General features: G+C 40.0%; 1 protein-coding gene across 5 annotated transcripts in view; it reads right to left on the bottom strand.

Moving 5' to 3' along the window:
• The window catches only part of ZNF516 (zinc finger protein 516), a 155368-nt gene that overhangs the window by 20492 nt on the left and 116641 nt on the right, over window positions 1–18235 (bottom strand). For all 5 annotated transcript variants that reach the window (XM_075062903.1, XM_075062905.1, XM_075062904.1 and 2 more), the window contains 3 exons: window positions 15821–17302; window positions 9176–9280; window positions 8203–8270 (listed from right to left, as the gene is read on the bottom strand). In XM_075062903.1, coding sequence (XP_074919004.1) covers window positions 8203–8270; window positions 9176–9280; window positions 15821–17302 — 1655 coding nt within the window. The remainder of the gene's footprint in view (window positions 1–8202; window positions 8271–9175; window positions 9281–15820; window positions 17303–18235) is intronic.

Raw genomic sequence — 18235 nt, 5'->3', positions numbered from 1 at the left:
CTTGTAAGTTAGTGTGCATAGGTACTAAGTATTACACGAACAGCATATGGCTTTATTCGTTTTAAAAGGACAACGAACTGATTACAGAGATCTGGAGGATGAGATTAACAATATTGTTTCTGTTGCAGACTGTGTGTATCTATAAATCACAGATAGAGACAGTCTTGCCTGTGACCTTCTGTACTCTGAAGAGACATGGTATAAGGACCCATGCAATGATGTTATGGTATGGAGGTAGAATATTACATTTGTCTTCGTTCATGTGGCCAAGAGCTAGAGGGAAGATTTCAATGAGAAGGTGAAAGTCTGATGCAACAGGATATTAGGAGGTAGTTTTTAAGAATGTTGGGCGAGGAGTTAATAGGAGAAGACACAAATGGGTAGTAAGAAAAGAAAATGGTGGGTGGTATCAATGGCAGAGTGAAAGCAACACACATGTAGAAGCAAGATATGATAAGTAGTTACAGCCAGAGCTGTGTATGGCTGTTGAAGGCACGAATAGAGTATACTTTGATATAGTAGCTAGGAGAAACCAGTGAAGAATTAGTAAATGAATTGACATGTTCAAACAAAGGAGTGACAGCAAAGCTAATGTTAGCACGATTTGGGTGCTCTATCAGGAGGTAGGGATCAGCCGACCACCAATAACTTAAGTTTGGACCGAGGAGTATGAATAATTGACCCAGTGGAATAACTTGGTCTTTCTGAGTAATACTGATGCAGCGCAATGTCCACATTAAGCTATACAGTTTATGTAGTTTTTCATAGATTTCCCAACTATATTTGACAGTAGCACTCCCTCTGGGTTACCTATCCATTAGTTCTCAGCACAGCTCCCTGAAGTAAGGCTTGTGGAAAATTGTGTGAAGGGACTTGTGGAGGAGACTGGGAACTGTGAGAGAAGAAAAGACAAAATCCCTTAATTCCCTGCGGGAAACTCCCTTAAACTCAGATATCCATTTTGCCTTTTCTTTAATTCTCTCAAAATGGAAGACTAGGATTAAATGCCAGTTCTTTAATCTTGATTCTAGTAATAAGGTTTGTGTTGGAACAATTCAGCTGTTCCCTGATCTCCCCAATTCAATGAGATGAACAACAGTGCTGTGGAGTCTCCTTAGGCCTTAAAGAAGTCACTTCCTGTGGCACCCTAGCAGCTGAATAAGAATGAGTCAATAGAAGTTTGATCCCTGGGTAAAATTAGCGCCATGCCACTCCACAGCACTGCAGTGGCGCTTCAGGCAAACTTAAAATCTGTATAGTGGAGGACAGAAAAAGACCGGAAGAATCACTGAAGTAGTTATCAGTTTATTGTGGGATGTGGTGAGAAAACTATTAGTAACATGGGCGCATTAACACTAGCAGTTCTAAGCCACATTGACCAATAGTAAGTGAGATTGGTATGGTGGTATTAGCTTTTCTTGAAGCAAGTCTAATGCAAATGGTGCCATGCTGCACCACTAGACCTTTTTGTGGCATGTGCTAGGGTACACTAAGGGAGCTAAACGGGCTAGCATGAGAAATGTCTGTAGCGTGATAAGCTCTAAAAGGTGACAAAATAGACGCCTATAAAAGGAATGAGTTAGAGTAGATCAGGTTAGCCAATTGTCGGGCACTCTCTTGCATACAAAGAAAATGGGCCAGGAAATCAAATTGGCAACAAATGCGCATTTGATTTAAAAAAATGTATACAAAATGCATTTATTGTTGCTAAAGATAACATGCAGACAGTTTTAGCAGTTGAGATTTTTTTATTTCCTAGGTCAGGGAAGAAATTGCTCCAACTGTCCATTATGAGGGTTATTACACCTCATCTGAAGATCTCAGACTAGCAGGTCCAAACTAGAATAGTAATTGGTCTGATCTGCTATGGCAGGTTTTGTGTTCCTTTAAAATTGTTTCTTACCTTCCCCAGATGTTTTAGTATGCATTCTCTCATGCTTACGTTTTGCATATAAAAGCTGACTGGTGATCACCTATTTGTGCTGCTTAAAGGTCAGTTGTAAATAATACTAGTTGGTGATTTTGTTGCTTTATTTAAATGGCTGCAACTTTAAAAGGTAGCCTCTAATGCTGTTATGCATTCTTCTAGCTCTCAGTAATTGAGGGGAGTAGAGGGTTGTCTATACTACATTCTTGTACCCCCCACTGGGCCCATGCCAACTGACTTCAGGCTTCAGGCTTCAGGCTGTGGGGCTGAATTGTGGTGCAGAATGTTCAGGCTCCAGCTGACGGCCTGAGCTCTGGACCTTCCCACTCTCAGGGTCCTAGAGCCTGGGTGATGCCTGAGCTTGATCATCTACACTGCCAGTTAAACAGGCCTTCAGCCTGATTTCTGCTGGCATGGGCCAGCCACAGGCGTGTTTAACTGCAGTGTAGACATACGCAGATTGTTGCATGGTGGAGGGCTTTCCTCTTTGGGTTTAGTTTCCCAAATTTTCATGGTTCTCTCTCTGGTAATATTATGATTGTGAGCTTCTGGGCAGTGTATATAAATAATCTCAGATTACTACATCTATGTAGTAGGTTTAAGGCTCTGTATGAGTTGCGAAAGGCTTACACCATGGATAGCTAGCCAATGACTTTCAGAATGCGACCATTTTCTAATATGCTCTAGTTAGCTAATGTTTTCACTTTTAATTTTTACTCCTTACATCAGTTTTATTATAGCTTGATCCATATTTTCTCCTTTCTTCATCTCTTTCCTCCTTTTTTTCTTAATTTAAAAAAGTTTCCTCACATTTTAATCACAATGCAGCCTTGTATTTGCCCTTCTACTTCAGCAACCGCCATTTGTTTCTCTTTTTAGTTCATTCACAATTGTTTTTTTTGAAAGGGTAATGCTCTAACAGATCCTGCGGATTGAAAATGTGTGAAGCACCTCTAGAGGTTTGAGAATGGCTTCAGTCTCCTGACAGTAAACCTGGCCTGATACTGACAACAAAGTGTAGATTCAGGGCACTTTTCCAGAATTGGGATTCGATACGTTGGCAAAGTACCTTCTTCTTCAGCAGGCTCAATCCTTTTTAGCCTGAGAGAAACAGGCTCGGGCAAGCCACCCTTCTAGGTAAGCACAGAGTCTGGCTATTCCTTCTCTCAGGTCAGGTCCCTTGTGCTTGTTTTCTTCCCTTTGGGGACAGAGTGCAGCTTCCTTTGCTGCACTCTAGCTTACTGAGTGTGCCGGAGTGTGACGGTACTTGCTCATAGCGAGTTGCCCCGCGATTCTCTGCTGGGAGGTTTAAAATGGTTATCAAGCAGTTGGAGCCATCTGAACCTAATAGTTCCTGGGTGTATATTCATCGCTCTCTTCCAGCTGAACCTGGGACCGCCTGATTGCGCTATGAGTGTGGCCGCTCTACTGCACGTTCGGGGGTCGCATTGGCCCGAGTGTCGGGCACTTTCTCCGCCTGGCTGATTACGTCTCGCGTGTTGCCCATACGTGAGCCATTCCCTGGGTTGTATCAAAGTTAAGATCTTCTCCTCTCTGTACGGCTGTGCACGCGGCGGCGCACCACACCTACTGGAATGGTACGAGCAATCACTCGAAGAAGAAGTTTGATTATTTGCATTTATGGAGGATAGATACCGAACATTACAGAAAACATGTTATACAGCTATGCTGAAGATAATGAGGGTCCATGGCTACATCTTCTTACTGAGGTTGCATGGCCTTCCACTGTAAAACCAATTTTAGTAACGTATTTTAAATTAAAAGGATTTCAAGAGCTGTGCTAGCTATACACACTGCTGTCATTTGCAAAGTATGATAGCCACTGGGTTCTAGCACCATAGGAGTAGCTGGACAGAGAGATTTCCAGTGACAAATATTTTTCTGATCAGCAGCTTTTAAAAACAGTTTATTACTGGTTTGTTTCAGTTGTACAAATCAGCATACTTGAGCAGAGGACTTAATGCCTATGCTTAAAGTACTGTAAAGATGCTTTAAATTACACGTATCATCCCAATTAGATGAGGAGTCATGATGTTGTCATCCAGCTTGCAAATCACACCTCCTGAGAGCAACTACTCGTCCTTTACAATTTTCTAGAGTATTTTGTTTAAACAAAATATTTGAGCATAGAACTAAGGATGGGCTGTGAAACCTACAGGGTAGATAATCATGTGTGGTTTTTAAAAATGAAACAAGAAGGGTTAATTGAACAGTATCTGTGCCAGAAATTGCTTTCAATACTGATGCCATTTTTAAGGCAGACTATGGATGTTCCTGTGCCATAGAATTCATTGAGACTTTGGCCTTTAAGTATAATGCCACAGGATCCAGTTTTACCCATGAAATCCATCGCTCGACATTTTATGAAACACATTGCCTTTAAAGTCATGGTGGTACACAAATCTGTCTATTCAGACAGTCACAGTGATTGTTGCAAAAGGAAACTGGCTTCATTTTGCACCCATCATGTGACTGGAGTGTGCTTCCAGAAATCACGCTTATTGAACCATGTCTTTGGAATGCTATTTAGAGTATTCCAAATGTGATACATATTCATTGTGGAATATGCAATCTTAATTATGGATATATTCAGATATTTAGCATCTATAAGAATATTCAGTGTTTAATATGGCAGCATTTCAAGCAAATCTGCATGAGTTTGCACTGCCTGTATTAACACAGGTTACGGAGCGTGTATTTCTTGTCCTTCATAAAAGGTTAGGAACTATACTAGGGTACTTAGGAAATGTTTTTGGTGAAAATGTCAATTTATTTTTAGACGATGGTCATGCAAAAGCAGATAGAAGCAAGAAAGAATATTATGACTCAGTCACCCACCTAATTATTTCCTATATTTCATTTGGTTATATTTCTTCATTGATGGTGACACAAGAAACCATTATAAAGTTATAGGCTGGGACCAAAATTGTCAAACTTGGGTGCCTATAGTCTTTATAAAGGAACCTAAGTAAGCAGCCTACTTTTCAGGAGGTGGTCACCAGCTGCAGCTCCCAATAAACTGGTTGCTCACCACCTTAAATTAGGTGCCCAAATACGTATTCAGGTGCCTAATTTTAGACAACCAATTTTAGAGTCGTGATAGTGCTGGCTTTAAATTATTCTACAAGAAAGTCCCCAAATAATAGTAACACTATTGTAAACTGCTACATTTGGGACGGCAGAACCTGCTCTCGCTCTCTCTTATAAGGGGAAGTTATTCAAAAGTTTCATTGTTTGAATACAGAAGGGTCAGGGGAACTGTGGTATACAGTCTTACACCAAAATTAATTTTTTCCACTTTAAATAATGCTCAAGGGAAGATTTCTTACTTGTAAGGAGGAGGCAACATTATATTAAATGAATTCTCTTAATGTGAAAAACCTTTATTCTAAAGCTGTTGCAAGTGATGGCTACTACTTTTTGCTGGGAGCAAGTGTATGGCACCGCTGAAAGTTGAATTGACTCTACACTGTAAACTCTCTAAGAATAGCTCCATTTCCAATTTAAAAAAAACAGTGGAGTGACAATATTTTAATTGGGAAATAATTGTGTTGTCTGAGTGCTGGAGGCATTGTTCTCAATACAGTCTATGCTTCTAAAAGCTCCCAGAGTTACAGGTTGAAATTAAATTATACTCTAAAACCTCAGGGATTTACAGGTGAAATTTGGGAGGGAGGGTATAAAGTCATTGTTTATTATGAGGACACGGACAATAGACGACAGAACACTTTCATTTTAACTGACGAAGACTGACAAACTGAAACAAAGGCTGAAATTAATGAACAATTGTGACAAAGAAGAGGAAGAGAACTATCTGTGGCTGATGGTGATCATACTGGAACCTCTGTGGAAGACAGACTGAATGGCAATAGACTGAGAAATTGGTGAAGCTCACCTCTGCCAATCCTGTGGAAGTTGTTGCATAGAGAAATGTTGTAGCTCAATCTGCTACAACCAAGATAGACCAACACTGACTAAGACTACAATAGCGAACTAAGGTTGCCATAGAAGAAATTAATCAATAAATTGCAGCACAGCATGAGTTTGCAAAGACAAGTAAGCTGTTACTCCTAGAAATGACCATTTTACAATTCGTCTGTGTTTTAAAATAGACTTCCAATTGCAATCTTACTTTTTCTTTCAAAAAGCATTGCCTTCAAAATCTTTGATCTATGCCTGGGACAAGTCAGAAAAGGTAAAGAGATGAAAGAGATCCAACTGCACACACATTTTAAAGGTGCTTAAGTTTGCTAAATTTATGTTCATAAATTTATGAGAGCTCACCAAAGACCCCCATTGAGCCACACAGTGTTTCACCGTCTGTCAAATACTTTTATCAAGGAGTCATGCCTTTCTACCAATTTAATGGATCATCAATGTAAGCAGAACACTTTTGGACTGAATTCATCTGCAATCTCAATATGTAATTCTCTAATTATGGCATACCCTTGCAATTACTATGTTCCCTTTCCCCTACCCCCTCTCGAAAAATAAGCATCTTTGTGTGGAACAGGAGTTGCATTTCAGTTTTAAAAGGTCAGTGATTCCTGATTCAATTCAAAGCCCTACAATGTATGAATCTTATTACAATCACTGAGATTTTTTTTAATCACTAAGGCATATGTTCATTAAATTACTAAAATAGGATTTGTGAGGGGAAGATACTTTACAGTCATGAGGATAAAAATAAATTCAAGGGCATACATGGATTCGTGTTTGTGTTTCTAGTGATGGGTCTTGTTATAGTTGATAAAACCCTTTCATAGAGACTTTAAACAAAGTTGCTTCTTATTTTTCTGAAGTTTCTCATATGAATTTATTTTTGATACAAGGTGGCATGTTGACAGCCCTGGAGAGGGAAGTCCTGAGTTTATCCACAGAACAGGACCACCATGGGCAACAGCAATTCAGCCCACTTCACAATAACCTGGAGAGACCTCTTCTAAAGGGGACAAGGCTCAGTCTTCATGACCTATACGATCCTTGGTGCCTCTGCTCAGATTACCAGCAAAGATACCAATTATGATCAACTATGGTGATTGTTGAAGTGATATGAAAACTGAAAAATGGGCTGAGAGCACCAAATCCATTTCACACAGGGCAATGAGTGGTCATCAGATAATAGCAGCTTTGAGTTGCTACTGACCTGGGGTTGGTTTAGCACTAAAAGAAAGTTTTTTTTTAATAGAGATTGCCTTGGCTATCCCAGTAGACTTATGGTGGCACAACACACTGCTGTGATGGTGAGTGGGCTTCCAGACTAACTTCCAGCCTTTTTACCTCATAGGCCAACACAATGGAGGAGACTATTAAGAGTCCTCATGAAGTCCATATAAACTGCATGAAGCTGTGGTTTCCAAAATGACTTCTTGTGGGCATGGTTTTGGATCATTGACTCTAATGACACTTTGGATTAGGTCCTTAAATTTAGTAAAGGTCTACATTCAGAGTTGGTATGCAATTGTACCCATTTTCCCCAAAGCTAAATTTGGCCCACATTGTTTTCAGGGGCTTGGTGGAAAGGGAAGGACTAGAATATTGTGGCAATAAAAAAAACTGAAAATAGGGAGAAAAAAGGGAAAAAGCCATCATTTAAGATAGAAATTTGAGTGAGAACTGCTTATAAGAAGATGAAGCCCACAGCCCACTTGCCAAGGCTGAAGAAGGGTGTGGGTAGATGAAGTGGCTTGTTTTATTTTAATATATAAAAAGCGCAATTCAGAGAACTGAAAAGTGTTTGTCAAGACAGGAAACACTGTACATTAGAAACAGGAAAGCACACCACCACACAGAGTCCACAGAAACTGAAAGGTAAGAGCCTTTCAAAGGTATCAGCTACAGGATATCATGATAGGAATACTCTTCAGAAAAACACAGACCAAATGTTCTTTGTGTCCTTGCAGAAGGTAACTTTTTAGGTGTAAAAGCAATCTGTCTCTAGAGATTCTTAAAATATGATCTTACACTTATATACCATTTTGTGCATTATACAATTACCCTTCCCACCCACCCCCAATACACTGTTAACATCTTTACCTATGCATTAACTATCTGATCCACAATTAACTGTCTTCTATAAGTAACAGTCTTTGGTAAAATGTTTAAAAAGTTTAGGATTTAAAAGTCAAAGCAACGCTGTTATTATTTACATATTTGTTATAAAACAGTCAGTGCTTTACTGATGAGAATCACTGTGCAACTTTTTCCCAGCTACCACATTAAAACCCAAACACCCAATTAATTGTAAAACATACTTGTTTTGGGGCATCTGCAGAGGTGGTGTGAACTTCAGTACCTCGGAGTCCATTAGACTCAAATACCACTGTGGGAATAAGGGGGCTTGTTAACAGATGAACATTCAAGCTTCGTTAGTGTGTGTACATTATTTGAGACCATTACAGATTAACCACATTCAAAACCAGACACCAGCTACTAGCCTGTGGCCGGAAAATACCAATTTACCGTAACACTTACTGTAAGAGAGTGTGCTAATGGCAGCCTAGGGGCACTGCCCTTTTTAATTCAGACTTCGGTGCTGAAGAAAGCAATCACTGACAACATTAATTATCAGTGTATGTGTGGAGGGACCCTCTTCTTGCATTACTTACCATTTGGCCTCTGTCATTTTGCATCAGACTGGCTTATGTATGCATCATTCACACTTCTCAAAGAAAACCCGCTAGTCTCACTGTCTCATGTAATGCTTATGAGGTATCTTGACACTGGTAGCTTTAGCGGGCTACGTTCTCAACAGTAGATCATTCTAGGGTAAAAATGGCTGACAGGGATTTTAGAGTTTATAACTGACCAGTCTGAGGAGGATCTGTTTTCATACAAAATTGTTCCAGTCAATAGCAATGATGAAAGAAAACAAAGCCTTATGTTCTACTGAAAGGGGCTACTCTGATTTCAATTTGTGCTGGTGGCAACAGAATTCATTAGCATATTCATTTCTGAGTATCCTACTCTCTAATTAAAATAAAGAATTTGCAAACAGGCTTATTTCAATTTTATGCAGTCGGGGGCGGGGGGGAGGAATGTCAGGTATGGAACATGTAGAGAACAGGAGCAATACCAATCAAAATCAAAACCTAGGGTATTGCATATTGGAAAATATTTAAATTATTTAGGTTAGTATGGGAGGTAAAACTAAATCCAACATTCTGTTAGTTGGGTTAAAAAATAAAACAAAACAAAAGAAAACAAAAAACTGGTGAGAAAAGATACCTGTGTGGGACCTCATATGAGTCCGGAAGTGACTGTGCTGGTTAAAGCATTTTCCACATTCTATGCAGACATAGTCTCCTTGGCGTGTTTGTGTCCTAAGCATCCCTGTGGTAGATAGGAAGGAGAAGAAAGGGAGGGGGAGTGGAAAGTTGAGAGGAAAACATTATGCCAGAAGAAAACATCATTAGTATGTCTAATGTGTCATTATGTGAGGCTACCTTCAGGCCCTGGATGACAACTGTCAGCCTTCATCTAGGCACTGGCTGACAGGCCAGGCACACACAGGACTGCAAGAATGCATAAATTACACTGAATTAAAAAATGCTCCCCATGATGAGCCCGCACCAGAACTGGCATGTCAGGTGTGCGCTTTTCAGAGCAGCTGGATCCACTTTTCAGCCATCACCCAGCTTTGTCAAGCAGTACATCAGGCAAATCAAAGTGACTCCAGCGTGGCGGAGACAAGTCACATGGATAATAGGAAGTGAGCAGAACCAGAGCCCGAATGTCCCCCCCGGGCTGCAATACCTTGGAGACAAATACAGAGTGAGTGGAGCCATCACAGACTGATCAAACCTTTAGCCCCTGCTTACCTGCCTGCCGGTGCTGCTTTGACCTCAGACCTCTGAGGCACAGACGAAAGACATCAGTGAATGAAAGTGTCATTCCGGACATTTTGAGCTAGTAGCGACACAGCAGCCTTCTACCAGCCCTTGGTAAACATGTTTTCTAGGCCATTAGCATTTGTGGAAAACTACTCAAACCTCTCCTTTTTTTCCAAAGGTCAGTTTACAGTATCTGACTTAAAGGGCTGGTTTTTGTCTTTTTGCTGCTGATCAAAAAAGACACATTTGACTTTTACTGGGCATTTCTTTAAAATGTTTGAACATCTTTTCTATTTTGGTAAGAAGCCCTCCTCAAAAAGGAAGAATTGATGTTTAATTTACCATTGGAATGCCTGAGCTTCTAAAGCAAATTCTCAAGGGTTTGTCAGTGAAGGTTCAGCTCTTTTTTTTTTTTTTTTCAATTGACCAATGCACAGAAAAAAAAAGTAAAAATTCTAACAAAAAAGTGACAATTGTTTAAAAAAGCACAATTACACTTTTAAATCAATTACAGCAAGAAACGGTGATATGTCCAAAATGTGTACGGTTGCTGTAATGCCCACAAAAAAAAGGGTAAAGAAGATTAGGGACCAGGCTGTCATTCACTCTTTGTACAGCCTGGTTGAGGCCTCCAGTTTTACCATGTAAATAATGATTAATAATAATTTGCTCGTTATAAAATTAGTTCAAAAGACCTGCTGTACCAGTATTTCCTCTCTCTTCATTACGGCTCCCCCTAATACGTTCCTTTCTAACACATCACTTCTAGGGAAAGAATACAGAACCACACTGGTTTAGCAAAGCCTAATCCTGCTCACCATTACTCACATGAAACTCCCAGAGAATCAGTAGTGGAAGTTCTGTGTAGTAAAGATGAGCAGTATTAAGTTTTACAATTAGGATTAGGCAAAATTCCCACTGATTCCCTGGGAGTTTCATTTCAGTAAAGTGAACAGGACTTTCCCCATGATCTGTGAAAGATTAAAGCAGATTTTCTAGCACCAGTCTAGCAGATTTTCTAGTTTCTAGCTAACAGACTATAAAAACCTTATTAGCATCTGTCCCCAACAATACAGAAGTAACTATGGCTGCAATCCGGAGACCAAAGCTAAAAGCAGTGCTTTAAGGGACCCTGATATGGTTTCCCATGAAATCAGTACTGTTATCTCTAAACCATTCATTTTGGGACTAAGTCAAAATACATCTCATATAGAGGAAGGACAATCTCATGGTTAAGGCACTGGACTGGGACTCAGAAGACTTGGCTCAATTCCCAGTTTGGCCACTGATTTCTTATGTGGCTTTGAGGGAGATGTTCAATTTCTCAGTGTCCCAATCCTCCACTAGTAAAAAGGAGATAACTATATATCTTTTCTCCCAGCCTTTGCGTGTTTCCTCTAGTCAGACTGTAAGCTGTCTGGGACAGGAATGGGCTCTTCTGATGCCTAGGACAATAGGCCCCGATCTTGGTTGGGGTCTTACTAAGAGTTATTGTAGAATAACCAACAACAACTACAGTCACAGCAAGAAAGAACAATTTAGGTTTATTTTCTCATCAATAAACACATGCCACTCATGTTAAAGTCAATGGGAGTCACTCATTAGGATATGACACAGATGATCCTAATGGTCCTGTCCAGACTTACAGTCTTATTATCCTGGCCAATTCAGAAACTAAGGCCTGATCCAAAGCCTTCTGAAAACAATGGAAAGACTCACACTGATGTCAATGAGTTTTAATGCAGGACTTGAAGTTCTTTTGGCTAACCATTCTGGGCCCAATTTTAGGAGTCATGATTGAGTAAAAAGTCCTGTTTCAATCAATCTATTGAGGAAATCAGGAATTTTGCAGGAGTAAGGACTTTAGGGTCAGATCTTCTATATTGTGCACTCACATAGCTAGTGACAACATTTATTTTGGGTTCAATATTTCTAGCCACATCTTTGCTCCATATCTCTGCCTTAAAGCTTTAGCCAACCTCAGCACCAGAACAACTAGGGTTTTTTTGTTTTGTTTTTTGAACATGTCTAGCTGCATACAAATAATATTTAGATAACCACCTATGGAAACCAGCCCAGAAATGTTTACATTTTAGTAAGGGGAGAAAACATATCAGTTCACCTCATAATGAAGATCATATGTGAAAACATTTTAAATGATGGCTAACTGCCGTGTGCTAAGATACTAGAGCTTAAACTGCTTTAAGCACAAATAGTGATTTGCCTATTGAACATGACACTTCTAGAAGAGAGGGTCCATTGCAGTATTTTTTTTCTTACACGTGTGAACTCTGCCAGCTAGCTTACTGTACATGAATACGTAGCCTAAAAATTAATTTAGCATCTCTCGCTACCCCTTCCGGTTTGCTTTCTGGCTATTATTGAAAAAAAGATGGAAGAATCAGACTACTTCCACATATTTTTCTCATTGTTTGATTTTTTTAAGAGAGAGATCATAAGCTTTTGGTATTTTAACACTTTGTCTTGATGGACACCATTGTCACAACATACTGCCTCTGTGAGATCATCTCTCAGGATAAACTATACTTGAATAAGAGGGGGCAGATGACCACAGGTGTTTGGAAATTAAGTGATGCAAATGAAAGTGGCTATTTTCATGGGAGCTCCTGTGAAACCAGCACTCAGAGCTGGTCTCAGGGGAATCCCAGGGGAAAGGGTGCACCTGCTGCTGTAATATGTCCTCCCTAGTACGATGATAGTTGTAAATAACCCTATGAATAAAAAAGAAAAATCATCTTTACCAAACTTAAATAAAAACAACAACCTCTCTTCTCCTTAAGCAGTAATCAAACTATCCAGGCCTTGATGCAAAAGCCCTAATGTCTAATACTAGTACCATAGGAGTACTTTCAACTCTTATCTCCAAAGAACTGAAGAAACACCAGACTACTAGCAGAAAACAGAACTGAGCACCAGTCTCATGTAAGCAGAGACAGACAATTTAAAATATAAAAGCAAAGGCTACAAATATGATCCAGCTACAAACATGCTCCAACACACACCAAAATGCCTGAAACGGAATATTCTATTGTGATCAAAGCTGATCTATTGCATGAGGCACTGTACTAAATATCCAGAATTAAGAGGCTTAGGAACAACCTATGTAATTGGCAGAACATCCCTAAATTCTTCATAATGGTAACACAATCTCTCTTGGCAAAATTGGAGCCTTGTTTGTGTAATGCATAATAAAGACTCACTGGGATAATTCTGTCCTTGGTTGGGACTGATTGCATGTAATTGAGGGAAGAGTTGAGTTGAGCTTTGCTACATTATTCTAACAGGTGCAATTCTGTCCCTTTCATGTGCAGCAGTTTTACCTTTAGTCCTCTGAAAAATATACACTGCCATGCCAATTCATTCCTTCCTTCATTCATTCAGTGACCTGCAAATTCTATATGGAATGAGCTTAAGAAAGCTGTTCAAAGGCCACATACAAGAAAACTAGGCCACAAAATTCTAAACCTTGGCCATAACAAACATTTCTAGGTTAAGGAAGAGATTTCAAAGGCACAAATGGGAGCTAGGCAACCAACTCTCATTGAAAGACAAAGTACACCTAACTTCCATATGTGCCTTTCAAAATCTCCCCCTAAAGCAGTATTTACACAGTAAAATCCTACTTCAAAAAAAAGTAAATTGGAAAAGTTCCTTCCTATAGAACTCCTCCTCTGCCTGGCTCTGCCCCAATATTTTTTGTGCCTCATCTGGTTTCTGCAGTCATTAATGTCAGGTTCATGGTGCTCCTCATGTTCTTCTCCATCTTGGCTAGCATAGTTGGGAGGGAGCTTATTGTGTCAACCAGATCTATTCCCGGCAGTCTTACATGATTTGATGTTAAATAATGTCACCAGGAGGTAAGGTACCCAAAGTTGCTAACATTGACAGAGCTGAACTGGCATTAGTAGTGGTGGAAATTTTTTAGAAAATGTCCCTATGAGCAGAGAGGGCCAAATGAAAAATAGCCTGTAGTTAACCAACAAATTGAGCATAGATGACACACAAACAAGCTACTGTGACAATGTGTTCCTAGAAACAGGGAATGTCCCTGTTCCCCTCCTGCTTTACAGGAGCAGGTGCTTAGTGCCAGCTTTTGTAAACCTTTTTACACTCTAGGGCCAATTGAAGGAAACATCAACCAATCAAGAACATCACCACCACGCAGCTCTTATCTAGCACTTTTCATACATAGATCTCAAAGTGTTTTATGATGAGAGATCATAGAATATCAGAGTTGGGAGGGACCTTAGGAGGTCACCTAGTTCAACCCCCTTCTCAAAGTACCAATCCCCAGACAGATTTTTTGCCCCAAATTGCTCCCTCAAGGATTGAACTCACAAGCCTGGATTTAGCAGGCCAATGCTCAAACTACTGAGCTATCTCTCCCCCCTATTAATTACCAATTGATTAAGCAAAACAGACAACAGGCTAGTCAAGATGTGCATGTCTAGGACCATGTCTTGAGAAGACTCATGTTGCCATTCTGCCTCCCAAAAAACCTCCCATCAAGCCTGTAACCTAGCACTATGGGTCTTCTTTCCCTAGCCACACCATGACTGCTAAAATCATCATGTACACACCTTCCAGGCATTCCACCAAAACTGTCTCTATGCGGTCCTCTTCCCCAGCTACAACTGTCCTGGTTTTACATTTCTAAAATCTAGCAACTCTAACCTGACAAAACAGAAACATTATGCTACTTCCTGCCCCAACAGATGATGTGTCCAGCTCCTTTCAGCTCCGTGACTGAAAATCTTGAGCTCCTATAGTAAAGATCTGACAAGGGGGTTCTGTTTCAGTTAAATTCATTTTAGAAAGATTCATGTTGCACAGATCCTACTGAAAGAAAAGTGAAAAAAACAATCTTAAAATTTATAAAAAAAACATTTGCTCCCAGAGTTTTTTCCTCCCTAAAAGTAAATCTTCAGTTTCCACAGACATAAGCAAAATCTGGCAGGAAGTCAGAAAGAGACGTTGGTGATTAGTTTCAAAACAAAATAGGTGGTTTTTTGGAGGGGTGGGGAAGGGTAGAAACAGATGGAAGGAAATTCACAGTACTTTTTTTAATGCTTCTTGTAAAACTACATTAAAACAAATTAGCCTCTGAACTTTAAATTGGCTATTTATACATATGCTCTTCCTGTCAGAGTAAATTGACAGACACATTTATACAAACAGCCCAAGATAGTAATAGTTTCCAAGTGACTATCTTCTTTTGAAAGATATGGACAATGAAGATCTTAGGATTCTTTGTTTAGAAAGATGTGTAAGTATGTCTATCAGTTCCTGGAAAAACTGTGTGGAGAGGAAACTGAACAAGATAACCAAAATAGCATCAGGAATTAAGCCCTAGAGGATGTTTATTTTGCCCAAAGTGAAAAGTTATGATCCGTGCCAGGACCAGCGGATCACTAGGATCTTAGTGTGACAGAACATCTATGTAATTCTAGCCTACTTGAAGCAGCGGGACAAAGGACTGGTAACACTCTGAGAGGAAACAAATACATTTGACCTGTGATAGAAATGTCACACAGTGTGTGGGAGGGGAATCTACCATCCTACTGTACACGAGGAAATCTACTCAAACCCACTCAATATTGCTAATATTCTGAGTAAGAGAGTTATCAATTATGTCTACATTACGAGAATCTATGTGTACATTACAACTATGTGTACATTACGAGCAAGGGGTGTGATTCCCAACTTGTGTACACATTCTCGTGATAGCTCTCACTGAGCTAGCACAACTATAAACAGTAGTGCAGCTGCAGTGCAGTGGCAGCACCAAGCTAGCTACTCCAGTAGAAACCTGCCTGAACCACCGGCCCGCTAGCATGTGCCGCCATTGCCACTGACTGTTCTTCAGCAGCTACACTACTATTTATAGCATGCTTGCTCAGATGAGAGCTAGCATCACAACCCTAAGCTCATAGCATAGATGTAGCCTGAAGGACAAGTAGAAGGACAAAATGGGAAAACAATATTATTAACCGAAACAAAAAGTATGTAGAAGCCTTACCTGCATGATCCAGCACAGGGCTATTGGCACCCCAGGACTGGTACAACGAAGCAAGGTCCTTTGGAATGTAGGTCTTAAAAAAAATGTCCAAACGTTTCTCGTGCCCCTCTGATGCTGGTTCTTGTTTGATGGAGTGTAAAGTTGGAGAAGCTCCTGCTGTGCTAGGCTGAGGCTGCATTAGTGGACTCGCTCTTGCTCCTATTGTGCAGTTTGCCAATGTCCTCATCTCATTCCCAGCCTTGGTGTGAGATTCCCGTTGAGGCACTGACGGATCTTCATGTTTACTGTACTGCTCAGTTTTACACAGAGAGTGATACTGAGGCAGTGGGTTGAATTTGGCTTTTATGGAGTCAGATGCACAATGCTTAGTTGAAGAGTGAAAACCAGCACTTCCTTGGGGAATCATATACTTCTCCACCTGTTTACTGTTGGCAGGCTGTGAGGTGGGCCTTGAGACGACTGTCTGGGTGGATGTTAGGCTTCTGCTAAAGCTTCCCGCTTGCATCAGTTTGGAGTTTACTTCATATTTAGCTTTAAGTTGAGAATGTTGTGCTGCTATGCTGTGCTGCTCCTGGGTATGGTTTGATTTGGGCTGCCTGTACCCATCAAGACCTGAGGATCGTGGACCGCAGTGGCCAAACGAATGGCTGTCCTTAGACTGATGCATACTACCAGGCTTTGTAGTTGTCCCAACAGGGGAAGAATTGCTTTTGGATCCTGGCAACGCACTTGGTACTTGAGTGCGTGTAAACCTGGCAACAGGCAAAGGTGGGCATTCTTTACCACCAAGGGATGGAGGAGGACCAGTGCGTCCACTTCTTGCCAGAAAAACCAAGTTGTTTTTTATACTCTTGAATCCATTTTGTTGAATCCATGGTGGAGCCATCGAGTTACAGCTGACTTTGTGCCAAATTTTTTTGTGCATCCACAGGACTTCAGGGTAATAGGTCTTATGATTGCAGTAAGGACATGGGTGGACAATCAAATCAGCCTGCAAAGATGAGGTAAAACCCTTATTGCATGAATCAGCCCTCGTTGATTTTTCACTTAAATCTAGTGGAACCATATCTTGTGCCTCTCTCCCTTTTTCGAGAACAGGGTGCTCCCTGCACAAGTCTGAGAAATTTTCTTTAGGGTGACTAGCCTGCTTTTCCAATGAGGTTTTCAAGTCTACTACCGCATCTAAAGATGTTTGGCCCACTCCTGAAGCAAAGTCAGCAGTACTACTGGAGCAGGGAAACTCTTGTCTAGGTTGAAATGCTGGCATCTTTAAGTCTGAAGAATTTCTCTGAACTTCATACTTTGGAAAGGGACGTTTGATATTGTTTTCCAGGGTAGATACCAAAGTTGATAGCTCTGGTTTAGATTCATTGGCATCTTTTTCTCTAGCATTGTCACTTCCAAACTTAGGAAGCTCTTCTACCTGAGATGTTACCATTGGTGCCCCCTCTTCAGAAAAACTGCAGTGATATGGCTTTTTACCTGAACAGGACAATCAAAAAACAAAATTACCAACTTATATCAAAATCAAGAAATCAAATTCAAGATTAAAATAAGATACACAGACACAGAGAGACAGAGAGAGGTGGGGGCGGGGAGAGCAAACATTAGGAAGTTATTCTGTTATTAGTGTCCTGTAAACTAAATGCATTATAAAACCAAAAAATCATTGTACTAAGACACAATAGCTCAATTTACTTTGAAAGCATCACTCTGAAGTTTGGATAAACTATCTAATGATGCATGTTCATGACATTTTACAAGGAAGAACAATTTGATAATCCAAACTTGTTAAAATTCAGAGAGTGAGAGAAAGATAAACAAATATGCAGCCATTTAATGCTTTAACAAAAATAAAGATAATGGAGCCAGATAAGACTGAACTAGTTAAAGGTCTGTCACTGTTTCCATTACAAGCCTCTATTTTCAAAGGGTTTATAACTCAGACAAAAAAACCGTTTCCACACTGAAACCTAGCATATAAAGGTCTCACATAAGTACTGCAGCACATATGGCATATACCATAAATCCTTCTTTTAACAAAGACTTTGCAATACACAGGTATAATAGGATGAGGTAAAGACAGCCTAAATTCTGAATTTCCTGGTTTTTGTTAGTTTAAAAGCAAATGCAACTTTATTTTAACATAGTTTTATGTTTGTGTTGAATTTTACGTATGCTTGTGATTGCTGAATTTGCTGATTGGTATGGATGCCTAAAAGAATCTAACTAAAACAGGATTTCCAATTTTCTGTTTTCTCTTTCCTTTTTTCCATCCTTCTTCCCATCCTCAGACATGCAACGAAAGTAATATTTTATCTAAGATATAGTTCAGAAATGGAACATAGTTGGTAGATTTTATAGAAGTTCGGGGGAAAAACAGTACAATTTAGATTACTTAGAATGTTCCTAAAC

This window comes from Chelonoidis abingdonii, chromosome 2 (assembly GCF_003597395.2).
Source record: "Chelonoidis abingdonii isolate Lonesome George chromosome 2, CheloAbing_2.0, whole genome shotgun sequence".
Classification (NCBI taxonomy): domain Eukaryota; kingdom Metazoa; phylum Chordata; order Testudines; family Testudinidae; genus Chelonoidis; species Chelonoidis abingdonii.
The sequence above is the reverse complement of the archived record's forward strand: the minus strand, read 5'-3'. Positions and strand labels throughout refer to the sequence as shown.